This window comes from Elgaria multicarinata, chromosome 7, assembly GCF_023053635.1.
Source record: "Elgaria multicarinata webbii isolate HBS135686 ecotype San Diego chromosome 7, rElgMul1.1.pri, whole genome shotgun sequence".
Lineage (NCBI taxonomy): Eukaryota > Metazoa > Chordata > Lepidosauria > Squamata > Anguidae > Elgaria > Elgaria multicarinata.
This window is the reverse complement of record NC_086177.1, coordinates 2,997,439-3,023,057: the sequence shown is the minus strand read 5'-3', so window position 1 is coordinate 3,023,057 and position 25,619 is coordinate 2,997,439. Positions and strand designations below refer to the sequence as shown.

Genomic DNA, 25,619 nt, shown 5'->3' with positions numbered 1-25,619 from the left:
TTTTCTAACATTATTTCCTGCTTTTTATTCTGTTTTATAAAAAAAACAAAAACCCTGCAACAGATGACACTATGTGTGCTAGGAGATATAAATGCACAAGATTGATATAGCGTCACCATAATGGTATTGAATCCAAATGACACGAGGTGTAAATTCAGCCCAGTCATATGAAAAAGGAATTTATGTGTCAGATGTGAAGGATTATTTAATTATATTTTTAAATCCGTAATGTTTGAATGGCTAAAAGGTATGTGTCAGCAACAACCTTGAAAGAGGCTGTAGTGCACCTTCTCCTGAAGAGGCCCTCCCTGGACCCAGAGGTATGTGAGAACTACCGCCCCATCGCTAATATCCCCTTTTGGGGCAAGGTGCTTGAGCGGGTGGTGGCTGAGCAACTTCAGACATTCTTGGAAGAAACGGATTATCTGGACCCATTCCAGTCTGGTTTCAGGCCAGGGCACAGCACTGAAACGGCCTTGGTGGCTCTGACTGACGACCTACTCCGGGTGAAAGACAAGGGGAGTGCTACCTTGTTGATCTTCCTGGATCTCTCGGCAGCTTTTGATACCATTGATCATGGTATCTTACTGGGTCGGTTCAGCGAGATGGGAGTAGGAGGCACTGTGTTATAGTGGTTCTGCTCCTACTTGCAGGACCGATCCCAGAGAGTGGTATTGGGGGATTCCTGTTCCACCCCATGGCAATTAAGCTGTGGAGTGCCACAGGGTTCTATTCTATCCTCCATGCTGTTCAACATCTATATGAAGCCGTTGGGTGGGGTCATTAGGGGTTTTGGGGTTGGGTGCCATCACTATGCCGATGATACTCAGCTCTACTTCTCCTTGTCGTTGGAGTCAGCTGGGGCTGTGAAGGTGCTGGACCAGTGCCTGGAGGCTGTAATGGGCTGGATGAGGGCCAATAAACTGAAGCTGAATCCTGATAAGATGGAAGCTCTGTGGATTGGTGGTTCCCGAGTCTGGGAATTGGGTAAGTGGCCCATTCTGGATGAGGTGGCGCTCCCTCTGAAGGAGCAGGTGCGTAGCTTGGGAGTACTCCTAGACCCATCATTGTCACTGGAGGCCCAGGTGGACTCTGTGGCACGGAGTACTTGGGGTCAGCTTCGGCTGATCCGCCAGCTATGGCCTTTCCTGGACAGGGACAACCTAGCCACAGTAGTGCATGCACTGGTAACTTCCCAATTAGACTACTGCAATGCACTCTACATGGGGCTGCCCTTGAAGATGACACAGAAGTTGCAGCTAGTGCAAAATGCAGCAGCTAGACTGCTGGTGGGTACATCTTACAGAGACCACATAACACCGGTCTTAAAGGAGCTGCACTGGCTGCCTATATGCGTCCGGTCGGAATTCAAGGTGTTGGTAATGACGTTTAAAGCCCTAAACGGCTTGGGACCTCGATACTTGAGAGAGCGCCTCTCCTTATATATGCCTGCCCAAGACCTTGGATCTTTTGGAGGAGCCCTTCTCCACATCCCACCAATGCAACATATACGTTATGATGGGACAAGGGAGAGGGCTTTATCTGTGGTGGCACCCCAACTGTGGAATGCCCTCCCCTTGGAGGCTCGATTGGTGCCAACACTGATTTCATTTTGGCACCAAGTAAAAACATGGCTTTTTAACAAAGCCTTTGATGGTTACTCACTGGCACGTTGTTTTAACTGCTTTAACTGCTTTTAAATTATATATTGTTTTAACTTGGTTCATGGTTTAATTTGTTTTAACTGTGCATATTTATTGTTTTGTACTGTATGCTTTTATCTGTATGCCGCTCTGAGATCTTAATGATATAGGGCGGGATATAAATGTTTTTAAATAAATAGTATAGTCTATTGATGCTTGAGACCCTTTGAAAGAACAGCACATGTGCAAATGCTCAGGTTCACAAGCATCATGAATAAAGCTGTGAAATATAATTTGCTTTGCTTTTTTAGGCACATAAGGAGGAAAATAATGATCTCATATATGAATGGCAGCCCTATGTAATAGACAGATTGATAGATAGATATAGATAGATATCTAAACCTGATACATACTGGACTGCTTTTCTTTGGCCAATATATGAAGTTTTCTTTTCCTCATTGAACCACGAGGTGGCGGCATTGGCAAACACATTCTTTGCAAATCAGGATCTTGTTTTGTAGCAGCACTGCAAAAGCTACAAACAGAAAAAAATTGAACCAGAGGGAAGAAGGATCCTGGTCTGTGATGGAAATATAAAAATCGAGAGAGTAAAGAAGCAAGTATGGCAAAATAATTGGCAAAATAACACATCTAGTCATAGGAGAAAAACAGAAAATTGGAATTTTTGACAGAACTTCAAGATCTTACAAGGAAAAGTCTAGAACCATGGAAGACTGCTTCAGGAAGAGGCAAGGTCTGTATCTATTTGTATTGCTCTTTGGGTCTGGAGTATTATGTGCCCCAATACACTACTCTGTGCCTGAAGAAAAGAAAAGTGGGTCTCTGGTGGCTAACGTGCTGAAGGATTTGAAACTGGGAATAGGGGAGCTCTCTGTTCGCACAGCCAGGTTAGTTTCCAAAAGCGCTAAGCAATATTTCCACCTCGATACCCTCTCTGGGAATCTGTTGATGGATGATAAAACAGACCGAGAAGCTTTGTGTGGACAGACTGAGCCTTGCTTACTACTGTTTCAAATTGTGCTGGACAATCCCTTAGCTCTGTATAGTATTGAACTACAGATAGAAGACGTGAATGACAATGCTCCCAAATTCTCTAAAAATGAATTTGAGCTGGAAATTCCTGAGAATGTTCCTACAAATATGCGATTCCCCTTGGAATCTGCCCAAGATGAGGACCTGGGAGAAAATAGCATCCAAAACTACATACTCAGCCCCAATGAGCATTTCTGGCTTGATGTGCAAATGAACGAGGATGGAAGCAAATATGTGGATCTTGTTCTGGAGAGGCCACTAGACAGAGAGAAGGAGCCACACTTTGGACTGACTGTCATGGCTGTTGATGGAGGGATGCCACAGAGAACAGGCACAGTTCAAATAAACATTAATGTTCTGGATATTAATGATAATTCTCCTGAGTTTATTCAGTCTGAATATAAAATAAGATTAAAGGAAAACAGTCCTCGGGATACCCTGGTCTGCAAAGTGGAAGCCAGAGATTTAGATTTTGGTTCAAATGCACAGATCTCCTACTCATTCTATCGGATGCATGAAAAAATATACAATTTGTTTCATTTAAATGAAAAGACAGGAGAGATAACTGTTCGGGGAGAGATGGATTATGAAAAGGAAACTACTTATGCTATGAATATCAGAGCAACAGATGGTGGGGGTCTTTCTGGGCACTGCAAGGTCCTAGTAGAGATTGAGGATGTGAATGACAATGCCCCAGAGGTATCAGTCATATCCCTTGCAAACATCATACGAGAAGATTCTCCACTGGACAAAGTGGTGGCCATCTTCAGCATCACAGACCAGGACTCTGGGGGCAATGGCAAAGCTGTCTGTTCCATGGAGATAAACCTTCCCTTTGTATTAAAAGTCACTGTGAACAATTATTACCAGCTTGTGATCCAAAGTCCCCTGGACAGAGAGAAAGTCCCCGAATATAATATTACCATCACAGCCATTGATCGGGGCTCTCCCAGGCTCACTTCTACAAGAATGATTACTATTCACATTTCAGATGTCAATGACAACCCTCCAGTATTTCAAAAGCCTTTTCATGAGATGCAGATTCGAGAGAACAATATTCCGGGTCTGCTCATTGGCTCAGTCCATGCTGTTGATTTGGACATGGAGCAGAATGCCAAAGTGACTTATTCCTTGTTGCCTGTGAAAAATGGTGATGGTCCTGTTGACTCCTACATCTCCGTGAACTCTGAAACTGGAAATGTGTATGCCGTCAGGTCTCTGGATTATGAGCACATAAAAGATTTCCAAGTTACAGTGAGGGCAACAGATGGCGGTTCTCCTCCACTGAGCTCAGAAGTTCTCATCCGAATCAGTGTTACAGACGAAAATGACAATGCTCCCTTCTTCCTTTATCCCCTTCAGAACAGCACAACCACCTACAATGAGCTGATGCCGAAGTCAGGGGAGGCCGGGTACCTGGTCACCAAAGTGGTGGCCGTGGATGGAGACTCTGGTCAGAACTCTTGGCTCTCTTATGAACTGCTGAAGGCCACAGACCCCGGCCTCTTCAGCATAGGAGCCCAGAATGGAGAGGTGAACACAAGGAGACCATTGAATGAGCGAGATACCAACAAACAGAGGCTTGTTATTCTGGTCAGAGACAATGGGCTCCCTCCACAGTCCAGCACTGTGACTCTCAACATACTTCTGGTGGATGGCTTCTCCGATCCTTATATGAAAATGGTGGATGTCAGTCAGCAGGAACACGAAGAAGATGGGACCTTGACCTTGTACTTGGTGATCTGCTTGGCTGCAGTCTCATTTGTGTTCCTGGTTTGCATTGTCTCCTTCGTTATCATCAAAATCTACAAGAAAGGTTCCAGAGAAACCTTTATCCCTGTAGCTCCTCACTTCCCACCTGCCAGACCTGATATCCCAGAGAATTGTTCTGATTCTCAGAGTGGGTCACTTTCCAGGACTTACCACTATGATGTTTGCTTGACTGGTGGATCCTTAAGCAGTGAATTCAGATTTCTCAGGCCTCTCATTCCTGTTTTTTCTGTGGGGGACCCCAACATCCCTGTGAACCACAGGGCGTCTTCTGGTTCCCAAGATATTATGCAGCAGGTTGCTGATAAAGAATCAAGAGAACAGGTGAGCAAATTGCCATATGATTAAACCATATTGGATTTATTAGAATTGAATTAGCTTTTTGTTTGGTAATGAGTTAGTATTTATATCCGTTTCTTCCCATCACCCTCATTCTGTTGATTCTCCATACTGCCCCTTGGTGCAAAATTATTAATAGTCCTGTTTTTTGTATTATTCCTATGTTTCCTTTTAGTTTATAACCTTCTGCACCCATTGCCCTGTTCACTCTTTCCAGTAAGTTTCCTCTGATGATTCTTTTAGGGGTTGTGGGGATACTAGACATTGGTTTTACTGCTCACCAGAACCAACTGCAGTGATTTTCCTGTTGCTCTCCCCTGGCATCAAAATTATTGCCCCAGCTTCACTGAGGAGCTTGCAAGCTCCTCTCAGACTTTGACTTTGTTTCCCAGGGAACTGCAGCAGTGCCTCTTCCAATCCTTGAAACTTTTCGGGTTTTCACAAAGAATGAGGAGGGTATAAGCAAGCACCTCTGTCTTGTCTGGATTCAGCTTCAGTTCGTTTCCCCCCATCCAGCCCATTACCACCTCCAAGCATTCTTTCAGAGGAGACACACTATCCTTAGCTGACACTGTTGTCGAAGGCATAGAGAAATATATTTGGGTATCATCGGCATACTGATAACAACTCACTCCATACCTCCGGATGATCTCTCCCAGCGGTTTCATGTAGATGTTAAACAGCATTGGGAAAGAATGCTGGCTTGTGGTACGCCATACAACAGGTCCTTTTTGAGGAGCAACTATCCCCAAGCATCACCATCTGGAAGCTGCCCAAGAGGTAGGACCAGAACCACGGGAGCACAGTGCCCCCGATTCCCAAACTGCTCAGGCGTTCCAGAAGGATACCATGGTCGATGGTTTCGAAAACTGCTGTGAGGTCCGAAAGTACCAACAGGGACACACTCCCCCTGTCAATACTCATGCGGAGATCATCCACTAAGGTGACGATAGCTGACTCAACTCCATATCCTGCTCGGAAGCCAGTTTGAAATAGGTCTAGAAAATTTGTATCATCCAAGACTGCTTGGAGTTGGAAGGCAACTGCCCTCTCGATCACTTTGCCCAAAAATGGAAGATTTGATACCGGACTATAGTTATTAAAGTCCAGGGGTCCAGGGAGGGCTTTTTTAGAAGCGGCCGTACACTGCTTCTTTTAAACATGGTGGAAAACTCCCCTCCCTGAGAGATGCATTAATAATATGTTGTAGTTGTAGTCTAACTGCATCTCCTCCCCGGGCGGCCAGCCACAAAGGACAGGGATTAAGAGGACAAGTTGTCTTCCTTACTTGTCCAAGCAGCTTCTCCATGTCCTCGGTACTCACCAACTGAAACTGATCCAATATAATCCTACTTGCAGAGTTGCTGGACGCTTCATTGTCAGCTTCTAACGATGGCATCTAAATTGGCTCTTATCTGAGAGATTTTATCTGTGAAATGATCACTAAAGGCATCACAGTGAACTACTGAAGGCTCTAAGATTGGGTTCAGAGGGGAAGGTGTCTGAATTAGACCCCTCGCCACCCTGAACAGTTACCTGGATGCGAATTCGCAGATGCAATGCATGCAGAGAAGAAAGCTTTCTTCGCTGCATGTATTGCCACCCCATAGGAACGAAGATGTTCTCTATGTCATGTCTTGTCAGATATAAGTTGAGTTTTCTGCCATCGGCGCTCCAGTCATCGTCCTTCCTGCTTCAGCTCCCTGATATCTTCTGTATTCCAAGGTGCCTGATTGAAAGCAGGTTGGAGAGGACGTTAATTGCATTCTTCCGCCCCCTCCCCCAACTCTAGTGTGAGGCACTATCTGTTGCCCGAAACATATGCAAAACCCAAAACAGCCAAACACTGGAAACAGTTGTGAAGAAACCATTTTTACCTGATGTGTTTGTTTTGAAACAAAAATGGAGAGATGAAGGGTTAATTGTAAAGGGTTTTTTAAAAATGATATTTTTTGCTGGTGTCTTGGCCTAAAGAATGTCAGAATGTCATCAGCTGAACCTAAGGTCTGAGGAAAAACTGCAAGCTGCAGCTGATATAGCTAAGACAAGAGAAGGTGTGAGAGATAGGAGAGGGAAAGTCTTGAGCCAGCCTTCGAGATAGAGCTAGAACTCTTTGAGAGTGTCAACAAACATGTAGACGGGGATGATCCAGCGTTCATTGTTTACTTGGAGCGGATCTACACATAAGTGGATAAATCACTTATAAACGTTTTTCATGGCGTTTTCCGTCTTATTCCGCCACATGACGCTTGGCTTTTATCGTTTTATCGCTTACCCTTCCTGTCGTATTATTTTGTGATGTTATTCTTATAGGTCGTAGTATGATCTGTTATGTGCCCAATTGTATCGTTCCTAAGCATTCTTTCTTTTTCTATTTTTTTTTTAAAGCCAATCAGCTCCCTAAGGGGCGTGTTCCTTTTCTTTCTGCACCCAAAGTTGCAGCCATTTTTTCAGTCTTGCCTCGTGTTCCTCTTTGCAGCCTCAACCTCCCTCCCCCTTCTATTTATGGGCATTGTTCTATATGTGTTTACTCAGAAGTAAGACTCTCTCTGTTCAATGGGCTTTCCTCAAAGGTAAGCCAGCATATGATGTTAGCAGTTGAAATCAATGGGATTTACGGGAACCAGCACACCTGTAGTTCATGAACTTGAAGATGCAAGCAAGCAGGGAGGGAGCCTCCAGGCAGAGTTAGTGGATTTAAAGTAAATCCCATTGATTTCAACTGCTAACATGACATGCTGCCCCTTGGTCTGTGCTTAGGAAAAGGGCGCAGAAAGAGGGAAAATCTTTCCAGCCCCCCTTCTCTCTGTTTCTCTCTCCTCCAAGCACAAACCAAGGGGCAGCAGGTCTCGTTACCAGTTGAAATCAATGGGATTTACTTTTGAGTAAAGTAAATCCCCTCACCCTGCCTGGAGGCTCCCCCTTTCTTCCATGGATCCAGCTTAGGAAAAGCTCCCAGGTGTGGAAAGAGGGGAATTCTTGCCTCCACCACCCTTTCTCTCGGAGGAGGGACAATGAAAGAAAAGAGGAAGTGGGAGGAACAATAAGCAGACGGGGACTTGAGAAAACAACAATAAAAAATACATTGTATGGCCCAGATCAGCAGATATCTACAGACAACACAATGGTAAGAAACATATTTATACATGTGCCCGGGGACGTATAAAATCGTAATAAAATAATATGTTTAATGACTAAAAAAATGACGATTCATATATCTGTGTAGATCCGCTCCTGGACTTCCAAAAGGCTTTTGATAAAGTCCCTTGCCAAAGACTCCTGAACAAACTTTAGCAGTCATGGAATAAGAGGAGAGGTCCTCTTATGGATCAGTAACTGGTTAAAGAACAGAAAGCAGAGAGTACAAATAAATGGTCAATTCTCCTGATGGAAGGAAGTAAATAGTGGGGTCCCACAGGGATCGGTATTGGGACCAATTCTTTTCAACTTGTTCATAAATGATCTGGAATTAGGAGTGAGCAGTGAAGTGGCAAAGTTTGCCGATGACACCAAATTATTTAAGTTGGTTAAAAACAAAGGGATTGTGAAGAGCTCCAAAGGGATCTCTCCAAGCTGAGAGAGTAGGCTTCCAAATGGCAGATGTGGTTCAGTTTAAGCAAGTGTAAGGTGATACACATTGGGGCAAAAACAAACAAACCCAATTTCAAGTATAACCTGATGGGATCTGAGCTGGTGGGGACTGAACAATAAAGAAGTCTTGGGTTTGTTGTGGACAGCCCGATGAAAATGTCAACCCAGTGTTCAGCCACTGTAAAGAAGCCAAACTCCATGTTAGGCATCATTAGAAAAGGAATTGAGAATAAAACTGCTAGTATCATACTGCCTTTATACAAATCTATGGTGAGACCACACTTGAGGGAAGGTTACAACAGCTGGGATTGTTTAATTTGGAAAAAAAGAGACTAAGGGGAGACATGATAGAGATATACAATGCACAGTATGGAGAATGTGGATAGGGAGACATTTTTCTCCCTCTCTGAAAATACTAGAACCAGAGATCATCCCATGAAGCTAATTAGTGGGGGATTCAGGACAAATAAAAGGAAGTACTTCTTCACACAGTGCATAGTTAAATTATGGAATTCACTACCACAAGATATAGTGATGACCACCAATTTGGATGGCTTTAAAAGGGGGTTGGATTGATTCCTGGAGGAGAGAGCTATCAATGGCTACTAGCCCTGATGGCTATGTGCTACCTCCATTATCCAAGGCAATCAATCAATCTCTTTATTACGGTCCGAGACCAGCACAACATTAATTCAGCAACAGCAACCATACAAAGTAGTACAGATCCTTAGTTCCCATCTCCCAGAGATTTCACAGTCCTCTGAGGTTAATAGGTTGTGACGTGTCCTCATAGCCAAGTGGCAGAATTTAGCAACCTTATAGGTAACTGAGGGGTTTCTATCAGCAAGGAGGAACTTGGTATAAAATTCTTTGGTGTTACCTGGAAAGTCCTGTAGTAGAGGATGGATTAAGCCTGACCGGGCCTCTGAGTAGAACGAGCAGTGTAAAAGCACATGAGAGGATGTCTCTATCTCACCTGAATCACATGGGCATAACCTTTGGGAGACTGGAATTCCTTGATATCTGCCTTCTGTGAACTTGGAAGGGAGAACATTATAGCGAGCCCTAGTGAACGGCCACCTGTATTTATAATATGTAAGGGAGCTCAGATAGGCCGCAGGTCCACCGCCCTGTATATCTTGAGGAGAATGGTAAATATATAGGATTTGTCTTAGATCATTCTGCAGGTCAATATCCAAGGCAGTAAGCCTGTGTGCACCAGGGGATCATGCTGTTGCACCATGTCCTGCTTTGTTGGTCCCTGGTCAACAGCTGGTTGGCCACTGTGTGAACAGAGTGCTGGACTGGATGGACCTTCAGTCTGATCCAGCATGGCTCTTCTTATGTTATGCTAGAGCTGTGAACAGAGTGTCAGCAGGGAATGAGAGGAGAAAGCAGTTGTGCTTGAGTTTCTCAGTTGTTTCACTGTAGCAACAACAAAATGACTCTTCACTCTCCTAAATTATAATGCTGAAATTAAGAAAGTGTGGGGAGAGAGGGTAATAAGGAGGGGGGGTTGTGTTGGAGGATGGTGACCTCTGTTCAGTTCTAGTATTTAAAACAAATTCCTGGGCTCAGAATTCTTTTATTCTAAGTGTTTTGTCTTTTGTACCAGGTGGATCTCAAAATTCTAGTAAAAAATGAATTAGATTCCTGCAACTCTGCCCACCTCTGTCCTAGATGGTAAAAAGTTAGCAGAGGACACAGTAAGCAAGTCTTCTGAAGAGAAATAAACCCCCTCCACCACCACCACCACCCCTGGACAAAATGAATTTCCTTATTTTTAAAGACTTTAAAAATCTACCCAGAGGAACTGGATGATGTCCATTCCTTCCTGTCACAGCGGTCCGTTCATGAAGCCCAGTGTAAATTAGAATCAGAAATATAAACTTCTGAGTTGATTTTTAATCTGATCTCCTACTCAACAATGTTAGATTCTAAGAGATTCCTAAATGCTGGGAATAATTCATTAAGCAAATGTGTCTAGATGTAGCTATCAAGAAATGTTGAATGTCTGGATTATAGGGCCAATCAGCCTAGACATGGTAGAAGTATGAATGGTTAACATTCTAATGGTCAGCTTACACAAAGGGAAGGTGATATTTATGGTAATCATATATTTGAGTTGACATTCACCAAGTTAGTCAGGAAAAAATGTACAGCATCCTGTACATGCCTGGTTTTCTTAGCATACATGATACATTCCATGTTGGACTGAAAGCTCCCAACACGCCCTAAGAGTCAAGGTATACACTAAACAGATATTATTAGGTGACAGACTGAGGTGGTAGAAATCTGGGTTCATATTTCTCAGTGTTCCCACATGTAGTAAAACAGCACTGCCAGTTATACCTTTCTGTCTGATATGCTAGATTACAATAAGAAGGAAGTTTTCAATATTGAAGAGCTTTCAAAATTATAACACTTTCAGCTGTGCTGACTGAAGTGGTACACTCTAGAATTCTATTACCTCAGGTTTGGGGGGAAGTGACAAGCTTCAGGCGGTACCACGTCACTGTTCTTGCTCTCCCAAATTCTCTAACAATCACTGGAGGTTGTTTTTATTGTTCCATTCTAAACAGTACATTAAGAAGTAAACCAGCTCCCATCTTCCAATGCTGTAGAGAGTGCAAAGGAAATGACGCCATGGAAGCAGTGGTGGTATGCTCCATTTCACTCCTTTTCGTGTACTGACCAATAAAGAAGAGTGAACTATTTCTGAACTCCCCTCCTACTTCAACTGTTTTGCCATTTTGCATCACTTGATGATAGAAACTTAATGTCCATGTCAAGTATTGGTTTTCCTGAGTAGCAGGCACATTGGCAGGCGGAGGGGTGGGGGTGGGGGGATACGGCTAAATTCATTTTCCTTGCTGTTGGTGGTGGCACGGTTGGTAATTCTTGAAATAAACAATTCTGGTAACTGGGCAGACCCTGAAAGAGAAGCCTCTGGCTTAGGCGGCAGAGCCCAGAGTAAGTCTGTGGGTAGAGATAGAGCAGAGCCATTTTTGGTCATGGTGGGAATAGAGCTAAACATTTTTGGATGGTCAGAGAGGAAAGCCCATCAAGTGCAATATTTGTCTATTCATGACAGCAACATCTATCTACTCACCCAAGGTGTACAGCTTTAAAAGGTCTAGGGAAGGGGATAAACAAAATAGCTGTGCCTCTTGCTTTTTGGCAACTGGCAAAAACCACCACAACAAAAACCCTGCCAGAACATTTTTTCCCCTGGACAGAGGGCAACCCTAAGGACATGCATTGAGTTATTTTCCTGACTGGTGGAGGCATGCATTGTTTGTCCAGATTTGAGAATATATTGGTGGTCAAATGATGTTTATTGTTACAGCGTGAGAACAGTTTTACAGGTATGGCACTACTTTTCCTGACTGAAGTATGTATTTGGAGGTCATTTTACTAGTTTAAAAAAGAAAACAAAAATGTGTGTGTGCACTTGGAACAACTTCTATTTTCTTATAATTTATTCAGTATGTTCAGTAATTTGGGTATTTGGGGATATGTATCATTATATTGCTACTTTAAAAATTAATAAAGTTGACAAATAGAAAAATATAAATACTTTGCTGATATTATAGGATAAATGGTAGTACATCTATTAATCAGATTATGACAGGAGACATCAAGCTTTAGCCATTGTGGTTTCAGGCATTTTGGAGGGGACTCAGTGTGTTCATTTCATGTGTGGAGGGGCATTGCAGCAGTCCACCCCACCATATACACATTTGTTGAATGTATGGAGTAGGGATGTGCTCCGCTCCGATTAGGAGCGTAGAAGCAGTAGCGGATTGGCCTGCTCTGCCTTACCCAGAGGCGGAGTAGGAGCAGACCGCGGACCCACTAGAAGCAAGGCGAAGAGAAGCGCCCTTTTTTCGGAGCTCCTAGTTCAAGCGGAGCGCTCCGGTCGCCATCTTGAAAACATTTCGCCATAGGATTGCATTGCGGCAAATAATCGCGCATAACTACGTTGTTTTTGAAGCTATCATTCTGAAAATTCTTGTGCACAGAGAGCCGTGGATGGGGGTCATTTTGAGACCACTCTCACCTCTCTGCGTTGTCTGGGTCGCGTGCTATATTTTTGTGAAAATCGGGTCAACCGCGCGGCTCAAACGGCGTTTTCGGCTTTTCGCCCATAGGATTGCATTGAGGGAAAGAATCGGGGATAACTGGGGGGGGGTTTAAGCTATCATTCTGAAAATTCTTGTGCACAGAGAGTCGTGGATGGGGGTCATTTTGAGACCACTCTCAACTTTCTGCATCGTACGGGTCGCGGGCTATATTTTTGTGAAAATCGGGTCAACCGCGCGGCTCAAACGGCGTTTCGCCCATAGGATTGCATTGAGGGAAAGAATCGGGAATAACTGGGGGGGTTTAAGCTATCATTCTGAAAATTCTTGTGCACAGAGAGTCGTGGATGGGGGTCATTTTGAGACCACTCTCAACTTTCTGCATCGTACGGGTCGCGGGCTAGAAGTTTTTAAAAAATCGGCGGGAAAAATACCTTTTACAAAGGGCTGAGGGGCAGAGTCAGCTCCCGGTCATGATGATCCCAAAGTTGGAGGAGGGCATAGGCAAAACAGGTAACTTGGGATTCTGGGAAACTTCTCTTTCTTCATCTGAACGGGCTTTTCCCCGTGTTTTTTAACACAGTAGCCCCACCAAATGCACAAACACAACCTGAAATCATATACTAAGCCAAGAATAAGAGATAGAAACACAGCACTGCTCCCCACCCTAACCTTGGTGAACAACTGAATCGATGTGGTGCAAGGGGATGAGCTCCCCTAGGGCATCTCATCGTGGACGTGCCCCCACTCTCTCCTGCACTGGAAGGCCATTAGAGCCTTCCAAAGAGAGTAAAACGGTGGAGCAATGCCTATCATGAGTTGAAGTGAATGGTCACTTTTCAGTGGTGGAGCAATGCCTGTTATGAGTCGAAGTGAGCGTTTTACTTCTTCTCAGAGCTGTTGGTGGCTGTCAGTGTCTTGAACTGGCAGCTACTTCCCCCTCCCCCGGGCACGTCCCCCTATTGCTGGTAAAAGACAGATATAGCCTTTTTTAAAAAATTCTTCTTGCTGTTTATTGAGCAACACTGCTGCTTTTAATTCCACCCCTCCTTTGTTTATTGATTGATTTATTCCATTTTATATGCATTACTGGCTTATCCTTGGCTCACTTCCTTATGCCCCCAGAAATGCCAGCTGCATGCCTGCCTGCCTTCCCTCCCTCCTCCCCTGCCCACCTCGCAGGGATGTTGTGTGTGGGGTGCCCGATTTTCAAAAATTCGCCAAAAATCAGGGGATGATGGGATTGCTTTGAAACTTGGCGTGCGTGTGTATATCCCCATGAGGTGTCATGGTGCCAAACATGAGGTTTCTAACTTGAACAGAAAAAAAGTTGTATAATTTTTTAGCTTTCAATGCAAGCCTATGGGGGGGGAAACGGAGCTCCGGATCCGGATCCGGAGCTCCGGGCGGAGCGGAGCGGAAGTGGGCGGAGCGGGGGCGGGGCGGAGCGGCCCGATCCGGAAAATGGCGGATCTGCAAGTGAAGCGGAGCGGGGGGTCCGTGCACACCCCTAGTATGGAGCACTCCCTACAATGTCTGAAAGGGGATAAAGAGGCATGGAACATATGTGCAAACTGACTGTATGAACACAGGATTGGGTACCGTGCCCAGTCAATACGTACTGCCTCTTGGTGAGTTTGCTCTGGTAGATAATTAAGTAGTGTTTATATTAGCTTGGCCATGTACGCAAGGACTATACCTATTGTCTGGCAAATGTACAAAATGTAAACAAAGGTTATACATAGCTACTGTATGGAATGTTTGAAATCAGTTCACACTGTTTGACATCAGTGAGTGATAAATTTATGCATGATTACCAATATTAACTCAAACATCTTTATCTATATCGTTATAATAAATTTGATAGTAAAACAGTCAATTGACAAAAATAACAAGAATTGTATGGATTTCAAACACAAGGTGGTGCTGTTGCACAACACAGGTTCTTAGGGAGTAGCTGCATTTGGAAAGCCATAGTCGTCATCAGGCAAAAAAGCTGAAGAGAGAAGGGAAGAGCTCTCCCTTACAAGAAAATATTCAGCAATTTCAGAAGAAAGCATTTTCAGGAATAAATACAACAAAAGGAATTCTTTGCCTCCGAAAATAGCTAGAAAAAACCTCTAGCAGCTTCTTTATGATTACGTGTTCTTGGTGTTAGATGTACCTTGGATGAACCTGGAGTAATGGAAAAGCATCACAGGAACAGGCAAGTTTGGTTTTTGTTTCTCTCTCTGTGTGTGTATGGCGCAATATGCAAGCCAATTCATTATTCGGTGCCAGAGGAAAAGAAAAGTGGGTCTCTGGTGGCTAATGTGCTAAAAGATTTGAAAGTGGATGTAAAAGAGCTGTCTGCTCGAAGAGCCCGGCTGGTGTCTAAGAGCTCCAAGCAGTATTTCCAGCTGGATCCTCATTCTGGGAATGTGATATTAAAGGATAAAATAGACCGAGAGGCTCTGTGTGGTCAGAATGACCCTTGTGTTCTTCTCTCTGAAATTGTGCTGGAAAATCCAGTGCAGCTACTCAGAATTGAAATTCAAATAGAGGATGTGAATGATAATTCCCCTAAATTCTCTAAAAATCAATTCATCTTTGAAATACCTGAACTGGTACCCATGGATACCCGAATTCCTTTGGAGAGAGCTCAAGATTCAGACAGAGGTGAAAACACCGTTCAAAATTACTCACTTAGTCCTAATGAATATTTTAGGCTGGATGTGCAAAGTCACACGGATGGCAGTAAATATGCGGAACTGGTATTGGAGAAAGCGTTAGACCGTGAGGTCCAAGCAAGGATTGCTCTAATTCTGTCAGCTGTGGATGGAGGGATTCCCAAAAGAACTGGAACAGCACAAATAATAATTGATATTTTGGACATCAATGATAATTTTCCTCAGTGTGAACAAACTGTATACAAAGTGAAACTGATGGAAAACTGTCCATTGGACACATTGCTTACAAAAGTTGAAGCCAGCGACAGGGATATAGGCACCAATGCTCATATCACTTATTCTTTCAGCCAAGTGACAGAAAATGTGCTCAGATCATTCAAAATAAATAAACATACTGGAGAAATAACTATTTCAGGGACAATTGATTATGAAGAAACCAGTATGTATGAGATTAATGTTGGAGCTGTAGATGGAGGAGGGCTCTCAGCTTACTGCAAAGTCATTGTGGAGGTTGAGGATGAGAACGACAATGTCCCAGAGGTGACTGTAACTTTCACCGCCAGTCCCTTACCAGAAGACTCTCCCACAGAGACTGTGGTGGCCCTCTTCAGTGTCACAGACCAAGACTCTGGAGACAACGGCAGAACTGCCTGCACTACTGAGACAAAGCTGCCCTTTGGGCTAAAAGCCATTGGAAACAATTATTACCAGCTTGTGACCCAACAGCCACTGGACAGAGAACAAGTCTCTGAGTACAATGTCACCATCACCGCCACTGACCGAGGCTCTCCCAGGCTCACGTTGGTGAGAATAATTAATATTCAGATCTCAGATATCAATGACAACGCTCCGGTGTTTGAAACATCCCACTATGAAATGCAGTTACGAGAAAACAATATTCCAGGTCTACTAATTGGTTCAGTCCGTGCCGTTGACCTGGACACGGAGCAGAATGCCAAAGTGACCTACTCTCTATTGCCTGGGAAGATCAGAGATGGCCCTGCATCCTCTTACATCTCCATTAACTCTGAAACAGGGAACCTATATGCCATTCGATCCATAGATTATGAGGACATAAAAGACTTCCATGTGATGGTGAGGGCTACGGATAAAGGGTCCCCTCCACTGAGCTCAGAGGTTATTGCCCACATTCATATCATGGATGATAATGACAATGCCCCCTTCATTCTCTACCCTCTTCAGAACAGCACCTCCCTGTCAAATGACCTGGTCCCCCGCGGGGCAGATGCCAGCTACCTGGTCACCAAGGTAGTGGCAGCAGACCGAGATTCTGGTCAAAACTCTTGGCTTTCCTATCAACTGCTGAAGGCCACGGATCCTGGTCTGTTCACTGTGGGGGCCCAAAATGGAGAAGTGAGAACCACGAGGCCCATCAGTAATCGAGAGAGCTTCAAGCAGAATCTCATTGTAATGGTCAGAGATAACGGACATCCTCCCAAGTCCACCTCTACAACGCTAAGAATTCTTCTGGTGGACAGCTTCTCTGACCCGTATATGAAAATGATGGATGATCCTAAGGATGAAATAGTAAAGGAAGAAGACCATACCCTGACTACGTATTTGATCATATGCTTGGCAGCCATCTCATCTGTTTTTATCCTTTCTGTAATGGTGTTTGCTGCAATCAAGATTCAGAAACACAGGAACTTCTTAGGGACCCATAACTCTGCATGTACTTTCCCTGTGGGACCGAACTCCCAGGAGAACTGTGTGGATTCTGGCACTGGAACTCTTTCCCAGGCCTACAACTATGAGGTGTGCTTAGCTGGCGGGTCTCTGAATAGTGAGTTCCGGTTTCTCAGGCCTCTATTTCCTGTTTTTTCTGTGGAGCCTCCTAACACTCAGGTGAATCCAAGGAATTCAGATGGTTCCCAAGAATTAAGTCGTGCAGAGGAAAGTAAACTCATGAGCCAGGTGAGAATAAAGTTTAATTTATTCTGTTTTGTGGCTCCTCAAAATGGTGGTGCTGCAATCCAAGTACCCCATAATTCCCATCCATCTACCCTAGCACACCCATTCACCCATTCCACCGGAACAAAGGCTGGAGGCCAGATAGCAATACCATTATGACTGCCCTATGAGTATCCTGTAATTGCTTCATACAGACCATGAACTAAAGATGGGAGAAAAGAATTTGTCCATGGTCTTTTCTTTTTAGAAACTGAGTGTTGAAGGTTAAATAGGGAACCTTGAAGGCAGATGAGGAGAAAACTGGCTGAGAGGAGCTAGGAAGAGAGCAGGACAGTGAAGGGAATGGAGGGATTGGGAAATACAAGGAAGTGGGGAACAGGAGAGAATATGGTTATGTCTAAACGGGGCTGTTTGGACAGAATGGAGTCAGGATGGAGACTGAGGCCACAGCTAGACCTAAGGTTTATCCTGGGATGATCCAGGGTTCACCCCTGCCTGAGCACTGGATCCCCTGTGTGTCACCTAGATGAACAGGTTTGACCCCAGGACAATCCTAGGATAAACCTTAGGTCTAGCTATGGCCTGAATGTATTTGTATGTTGGACTTAAAAATAAATAGGATTAATTGAGGTGTAAGAACGGGGAGATGAACTGCAGCCTGGAATGTGATACAGGAAGCTGGAGCTTTGAGGAATGATATGGAGATGAAAGAAACCGAAGAATGTACATGAAAATGGGAATTATCTGGATTTTCATGAAATCGACTGTGGTCCATCAGGGGCACCTGAAGCAAAAAAAGAGAAAAAGAAAGGGCCATATACCATACTTAAAACCTGCTTTTTGAAGGTCAAGTGCTTGAAACCCCCATATTTCAGGGTTGAGTGGGCAGAGTAGAACTGAATGTCATCAACACAATAGGTAGCTGCTTCTTAGCAAATGAGAGAGGCTGTCCATGCTCCCCTGCTAAGGATAGTTAGCTGGAAGTGCTGAATTACCCCCCCCTCCAATCATCATCATCATCATCATCATCCGCCTTTCTTCGGCTCTGGAGAAAGAGAGAGCTCCGGCTATTGGGCGGTATAGAAATGTAATAAATAAATAAATAAATAAATAAATAAATAAATTTCTCTTTGGATCAAGGTTGGGAACAACATGAATACAACAATACAAAATAAATCAAATACATAAAATTAATTAAAAGAGCATATCAAACCAATACAATATCAAAATAACAATCAAGACAACTTAAAATGCTTGGTTTAAAATTCATCTGGGTAGGCCTGCTGGAAGAGGCTAGTTTTTATAGCTGTCTTAAACTCAGAGAGAGAGTTAAGTTGACGAATCTCCTCCAGCAGGCCATTCCACAGTCTGGGGGCGACAGAAGAAGAGGTCCTCTGGGTAAAAGTTTTCAGCCTGGTTTTGGCTGACTGAAGTAAGTTCTCCCAGAGGACCTGATTGTGTGGGGTGGATTGTACAGGAGAAGGCAATCCCACAGATAACCAGGACCCAAACCATGTAGGGCTTTAAAGGTAATGACCAACACTTTGTACTTCGGCCAGGAACTAATTGGCAGCCAGTGGAGTGATTTTAATGTTGCGGCAATATGCTCACCTCTAGATGTACCAGTGACCAACCTGGCTGCCATATTTTGAAGTAATTGAAGTTTCTTTACTAGGCACAAAGGTAGCCCTTTGTACAGCGTATTGCAGAAGTCAAGCCTCCGGGTTACCAACACGTGCACTACCATCTTTAGGTCTTCCAACTCTAGGAAAGGGTGCTGCTGACACAATAGCTGAAGCTGATAGTAGGCACCCCTGGCCGTCACATCTATCTGGGCTATCATTTGGAGTGCCGAAACCAGGAACGCCCCCAAGCTGCTAATGCATACGTTAAAACCCACTCTTCTCCCCTTTCATCCACCATTGGGATATTGTGAAAGATTAAAGATTAAAACTGCACTTTTAAGAATGGAGAAAACAGTCTGCAATCTATGAATTAGTGAAGCTGCTAACCTGACAGGTAAGAATAACAAAACTGTGCTTTTAAGAAGGGTAAAAACCAGGGTGCATTTGTGAATGAGTCAAGCCTCTAGTGCAATATCCTGCTTGATTAGAGGGAGCTGCATTCTTTGAATGGGAAAGCAGCCCGCTGGACAGAAACAGCACTGCTCCTATTTTCTCAATGGGAAAAAGATGCTACAGATTCTCAGTGGGTAAATGTTTGCGAACGTGAGGTAGTGCTAAGTGGAAAGAAGCCTGTATCCAAAATGGGGGAAGGGGTGGCCCCACCTGTTCACCAGGTCACTTTCAGGTCATAGCAAGGTCACAGAAATAGGCACGCACAGGATTTAATGCCATGGATGGGGCACACAGCAGCGGAACTGATTGGGAGTCACTTTAAGAAAAAGAAATACACACTAAAAGGACTTTCAAAAAATGCAATTTTTCCTGAGGGAAGCTGCAGGATTGTTGCGGATTGGCAACAACATAATCTGTTGCAAACAACCCCAAAGTGCTCTCCCTCCACACTAAATTGCTGGTGAAGATTGACCCAAGTCCTAGAAAGGATCTACACTACTGCTTATAACGGTTTATAAGGGTTATGATAACTGTTCAGGCTCAGGACACATTACTTATACCGTTTTAAAAGTGTTATATCCTGCTTGGCATAGATTGGCCCCTTGACAAGATAAGCCCTCTCCCCAGCTAGCTTTCCTTGCCATTCATTCACCAATCCTTACTCCTTGATGGGAAAGGGGATGGGGGGAGGGATCCACTGATGGGATCCATATGGAACGAGCTCCCCAGAGAGGTTCGCTTGGCGCCTACATTGTTTTCCTTCCGTCACCAGCTGAAGACCTTTTTATTTTCTCAGTATTTAAACACCTAATTTAACTTACATTTGAACTCTGCTGTTTTAATCTCATATTTTAACCTATAACAATTTTTGCTGTGTGGTTTTATCCTGGTTGTGCTTTTTATATTGTATTTTGTATTTGTGTTTTTAAATTGTTGGTTGTTTTTATGCTCTTCGTGGTTTTAATTTTTGTGAACTGCCCAGGGAGCTTCGGCTATTGGGTGGTATAAAAATGAAATAAATAAATAAATAAATAAATAAATAAATAAATAAATAAATAAATAAATATAGAACCCCCCTACTGGTTTCTTGGAGGTGAAACAAAATGAAACTATCCTGCTGACTAACTTTCAAGCAGCAGCACCAGGCAGGAAGATGATCTCATCTATACTGCAGCTCCTTAAAGTGTCTACTAAGATCTCTACCAGACATGGTGTCCACAGCTCTGCCTGACACCAATCAGTTAGATCTAAGAAAACAATGATAATGATGATTAGTGGTGTAGCACTATTATCACCGCTAATGATGACTACCTATCGTCATCATTATCATGGTTTGAATACCTTGTAGAAAGGCAGGATATGCATATGATGCCTTTCTACAAAGTATTGAAACTAGCTTTAAAAAATAAAATTAAAACAGCAAAGTACAAATAAACAATAAAAAGTAATAAGCATGACTTTAAAAATCCATACCAAGACAAGGTCAAGCGACAAATAAATGCATATCAGAAATCAGAACATCAGCAATTATTTTCCTCCTGATAAAAACAGTTCTAAAGGGCTTGTTGAAATAAATATGGTTGTCAAGATTGCCTGTCTAAATGGAAGGATCCAAGCTCTTGGGAGTTTTTTCTGTTCCTGGGCACCTTACTGGACAGAGAGAAGATATCCGTATACAATATAACCATCACAGCCACTAACTGGGGTTCTCCCAAGCTCACTTGATTAAGAATAATTAGTGTTCAAATCTCAGATGTCAATGGCAATTCTCCAGTATTTGAAAGAACATTATATGAAATGATGTTGTTAGAAAACAATATTCCAGGTTTACTTATATGTTCAGTCCATGCTGTTGACCTTGATACAGAGCAGAATGTATCTGTATCAGGACTAGCCTTGCATCCTCTTACATCTCCATCCACTCTGAAACAGGGAACCTGTATGTCCTCCGAACCCCAGATTATGAGGAGATAAAAGATTTCTGAGTCATTGTGAGGGCATATGATAGTGGCTCCCCTCCACTGAACTCAGAGGTTGTTGTCCAAGTTCATGTAGTGGATGAAAATGACAATGCCCCCTAAATCCTCTACCCTCTTCAGAACAGCAAGTTCTTGGCAAATGTCCTAGATCCTACACAAAAATTGAAAGGAAGTCTCTGAATTAGATATTTTTGAATGTCATAGTCTTTTGCAGCCTCATCCCCTCAGCTTCCTTTCTCTCCCCCCCCCCACTCTGGTTTTCCTCCCCGCCCCAGGACCACCTCCCTCCCCTGCTCCTTGATCTCCAAACCTCCCAGCAAACAGGCAAGTTTGCTCCTCTTCCACGGTTGTTCCTCCCAGAAGGCGTGTGCCCCTGGTCTTGCTCTTGTCGTGCTCCTGATGGCAGTCTTCCCTGCTCGGCCTTTTGAGGTCTTTGCCTGCTCCTGCTTTGTGGGGAGGCGGGGGGGGTTCTCTTTGTGCAGCCCATCTTCTGGAGCTCTTTTGCAAGCTCAGTGATCTCTTTCCCCATGGATTTACTCTTGGGGAAGTCAGCAAGTGCAATCCTGGAGCCGCATGGGAAGACGGCCTTGTGGAGCCTCAGGCTGGACTGGGGGCAGAACATTGGAGAGATCTCACTCTGCCAGGGTCTGCCTCTTTAGCCTCACCCCATCAGCGCGCTGATTGGCTCACCAGCCCCCTCCTGGGAAGGAGGTGCTGCTGCTGGGTCTGTGCTGCTGCAGCGGAGGCTGGGCCACTGCTCTCCACCAGCCTTTCTCCCTTCGCTGCTGGCCAGGGCGCCTCACAATTCACTGCTCCTCATTATGGGGGAGGGGGAACTCGGCTGACAAGAGTATTGTAATGATTTATTGTTTTCCCCTAACTTTCTTGTCTAAAACACCTTGCTACTTCTTTCCTGAGTTCAGCTGGGAGAATTTCATCTTTCCCACAGAAGGCTCCTTGGTCAGTGAAAGGTTCAGTCAAATGTCACAGAAAGAGAAATGAAACTTAAGCCCGATAAGAAAGAAGTACTGTAGGTCAGGAAATCATATTCAGCATTAGGAGTTTAGCCGCCTCTATGGAATGAGGCTGCACTCCATTTTAGGAACCCACTTTAATGCTTGGAGTTGCTCCTGGGTCTAACATTGCTCTTGGATGCCAAGGTGGCAGCAGTGAGCAGGAAAAAAAGAAAGGCAGCACAAAACAGAAGAAACCACACACAAAAAATAGTGAGGCAAAACTTCAAATTGGTACTGCAAAATAGAATGATAAAATACCTTTATAAAACGCCTGATGTGTTTCAGTAAGACATGCTTCACAAGAATACAATTTTGTACTAAGGCAGTTTTTCTCCTTACGTTAAGAATTGCCTCCTCTCATGCATAACTACCAACATCAGACTTCTGCCCCTCTCTCACCTGAGGTTTAGCAAAAGGGGGCGTTGAGATAGGGCTCTCTTGGCTCCATCATTGACTGACTTCTAGACTATGACAAAAATTTACTTAGCTTTAGGATTTTTTGTGGTCCAACTTCTTGTTAAGTGATGGTGGTGACATGTTCTTAATTGCTGTATTTATTTTGAGCTGCTTATTTTTAACTTATATATATTTCTTGTTTTATTGAAAATGTGAGAGCTACTTTGAATATCTAATATTATGGTAAAGTGGGGTAGAAATTCTTTAATCAAATATTTTTGTGTTTTATGAAAGGGAGTGTTTAGCAAAGTAAATGGGGAATGGAGGGCAGTGGTTAAAAGCAGGGGATGGGGGAAGAACAGAACAGCAAAAAAAGGAAGAAGAGAAGAAGAAAGGCCAGATATTATAGCTATGATGTTTGCAGTTGAAACCCAGTTTTGAAATGGAGATTACAGATGGAATGATTTAGGGTGCAATTCTATGGATGTTTAGACACACACACACACAAATCTTACAATTCTCAAAATTCCCAGCCAGTATGTGGAATTGCTGGCTGGGGAATTCTGGGAGTTGTAAAACTTTTTCTGTCTAAACATGCTTAGAAATGTGTCCTTAGTCACTGATATGTGTTGGAGGTATCAGATTACACCTACACATAGATTTCCCCCCCCCCCTCATGGATCACTGTCGTTATCTTTGGTGGCCTTTTCTTTTTAAAGGGAACATCTTTTGCTTTCCCTATATTTGTGGTAATTAGGGTGTCTGACTTCAGATATAACACTTTTGATTGCAACTTAATGCCCTGGCAGCATTTCTCAAATGAAACCTAAAATCAGGATAGAAAAATCACAATACATCCTTTTATGTTCTTTGCAGGCCAGAGTTTCTCTCTCTGAAGACTCAGCTCCCAGATCTGGAGGCCCGGGTTGCAATGTTAATCAGGCAATAGGTGCAAATGTGAATTCTGGTCAAAGTGACTGGCTTGCCTATCAGTAGATGAGGATATCAACTTGGTCCATCATTCCATCTCTATTGGACAAAAAATAATAATCAAGAGACCAAGCATCATGGAAGAAACTGAACCCCTGGCCTAAAAAGAATGGGTCCTCTGCCCAAAAGGGAACGTCATTGGGCACAAAGACTTGGAAACTCTTCTGTGTAAGCCAAATTGAAATTAGCAGGAATACCCTTATGTTGTTCACAGTTATTTCAATGGGGTTTATGTAAGAACTTGGATTGTGCACATACACTTACATGGTATACAACTGTTTAGTTATTTTTGCTTTGTAGGATTTTACAATAGACTACAACTGCCTTGATCTAGCTCCTAAGGAAACATAAGAGACTCTTTTGCATGCTTGTAGTTGTGATTCTTCCTTTATTTGTGATTATATTTTTATTGCTGTTCTTAAAATATTTTCAAGTCATGCCAATCTCTAAGCAATTCTATTCGTTGACCTTCTTTAGCATAGAAAACATGGTAATGCTGTTGCTAGTTCCTTCCTTGAAAATCCTAGCAAAACAAGTGAATGATTAGGCTCAGTATGAAAAAAAAAAAGAGGAGGGTCATAGTCTACAGAGAACTTAAAATAAATGTGAGCTTTACAAGTGAAGAGTAGTTCTCCCATTCATTTCAATGAGTTTTGCAAATGAGGTGTTTATTTCCCAGGCTTCTGTTTCCCAGTACACATCATTTTCGAGTCACTAGATTGTGCACAATTCTACCATTGTCTGTAGTTATATTTGTACTAGTAACTTTCATATTGTCTACATATTGAAATACATACCTTCACTGAAAATTAGCTATTCCTGTTTTCCTGTTATCTACCCCAATGTCATGCTGAGAAAAATATTGCATGCTAATCAATATTACTTTGCAACAGTTAAAGAAGAATAAAGCATACTACATTTGAAAAGCACATTTTGGCCACTGATTTCTGTTTAAGAGGACAAAAGAAGCTACTCTAAATCATATCATGTAAAGCTGTCCTTTAACATTGGCTAACTTACAGTGCTTGGAACTATTTGGATGATAACAAAATGGGATTTAACACCAAATTGATGCTGATCTCTACAGCAAATGGGACAGTTCAGTGATGAACCTTACTGTACCCATGGTCCTTTCACAGTGTCCTTTCACGGTTATATGGTTACGTGGTTGGTAGTCTGGAATAATTTTCTGTAAACCTTGTCTTTTGAGAATTGTGCTATATTCAGACAATAGCAAAAAAAAATCACAGTGGTAAAGCATTTTGAAGTTTGTGGATAAAAAAAATAGTATTATAGTGAAGTAGCAGTTTAAATAGTAACAAGTGCAATCCACACAAATTGGAATCAGCAAGAAACATGCTTTTTTTTTAAGGATACGGAATGCATCCATTTCTTTTTATACATTGTCATCTTTTTGTTATAAGAAGATAAAAGAAATGCTGTGTACAATTTACATATTGTTTGCTAGATTCTAATGTTCTGTTTGTATGTTCATCAAATAATAAAATCACTTTCTAAAATCTGGGTGAAATTTATTTCTGCATATTCTAAAGTCACTCTTGGGCAGGATCTACACTACTGATTTTAAATGGTTTATAACAGTACAGACAACTGTTGGGCCCCAGGACACGGAGCTCCACATATAGTTTTCAAGCTGTTTTCAAAGTGTCATATGCTGCTTGGTGCAGACCTGGCCTTGGTGTTTCTTTGTACCTCAGACTTGATGGAAAGGCCTGATCTGCAGCAACACCTGTTGGGCTGTGGGGAGGTTGTGGCTGCTGCAGGCGGAGGTGCCTCCTGGCAGCCTTGCTGAAGCTGGTATTACAATGCTTGAGGGTTGGGATATCTTATGATGTCTGGGATTTCAAGATCTGGTGCAGTGAGATTTGGCATGACGCTGCATGTCACCTGGCCCCTTTTGTAACTGGCAAGCAATGGGGCCAACCCACCTTTTCTTGATAATGGGTTAATCCCAGGTGGCAGCTTGTCACCCTTTATAGGAAGGATGTCTTGTCATACCATCTTAATTAACAAGAGATATTACACATTTGATCTTAGCCAAAAGGCTGAGAAGCAAT

General features: G+C 43.2%; 1 protein-coding gene across 6 annotated transcripts in view; it reads left to right on the top strand.

Annotated features, from left to right (window-relative positions):
• LOC134401294 (protocadherin beta-16-like) overlaps positions 1 to 24,907 on the top strand; it is a 98,414-nt gene extending 73,507 nt beyond the window's left edge. For 5 of the 6 annotated variants that reach the window (XM_063130065.1, XM_063130062.1, XM_063130061.1 and 2 more), the window contains exon 2: positions 23,428 to 24,907. In XM_063130065.1, the coding sequence (XP_062986135.1) occupies positions 23,428 to 23,547 (120 nt within the window). In that variant the 3' untranslated portion in view covers positions 23,548 to 24,907. Of the gene's footprint in view, positions 1 to 14,657; positions 17,086 to 23,427 lie in introns of those variants that run through there. The other variant, XM_063130063.1, reaches the window with a different exon arrangement.
• Positions 24,908 to 25,619: the final 712 nt, after the last annotated feature.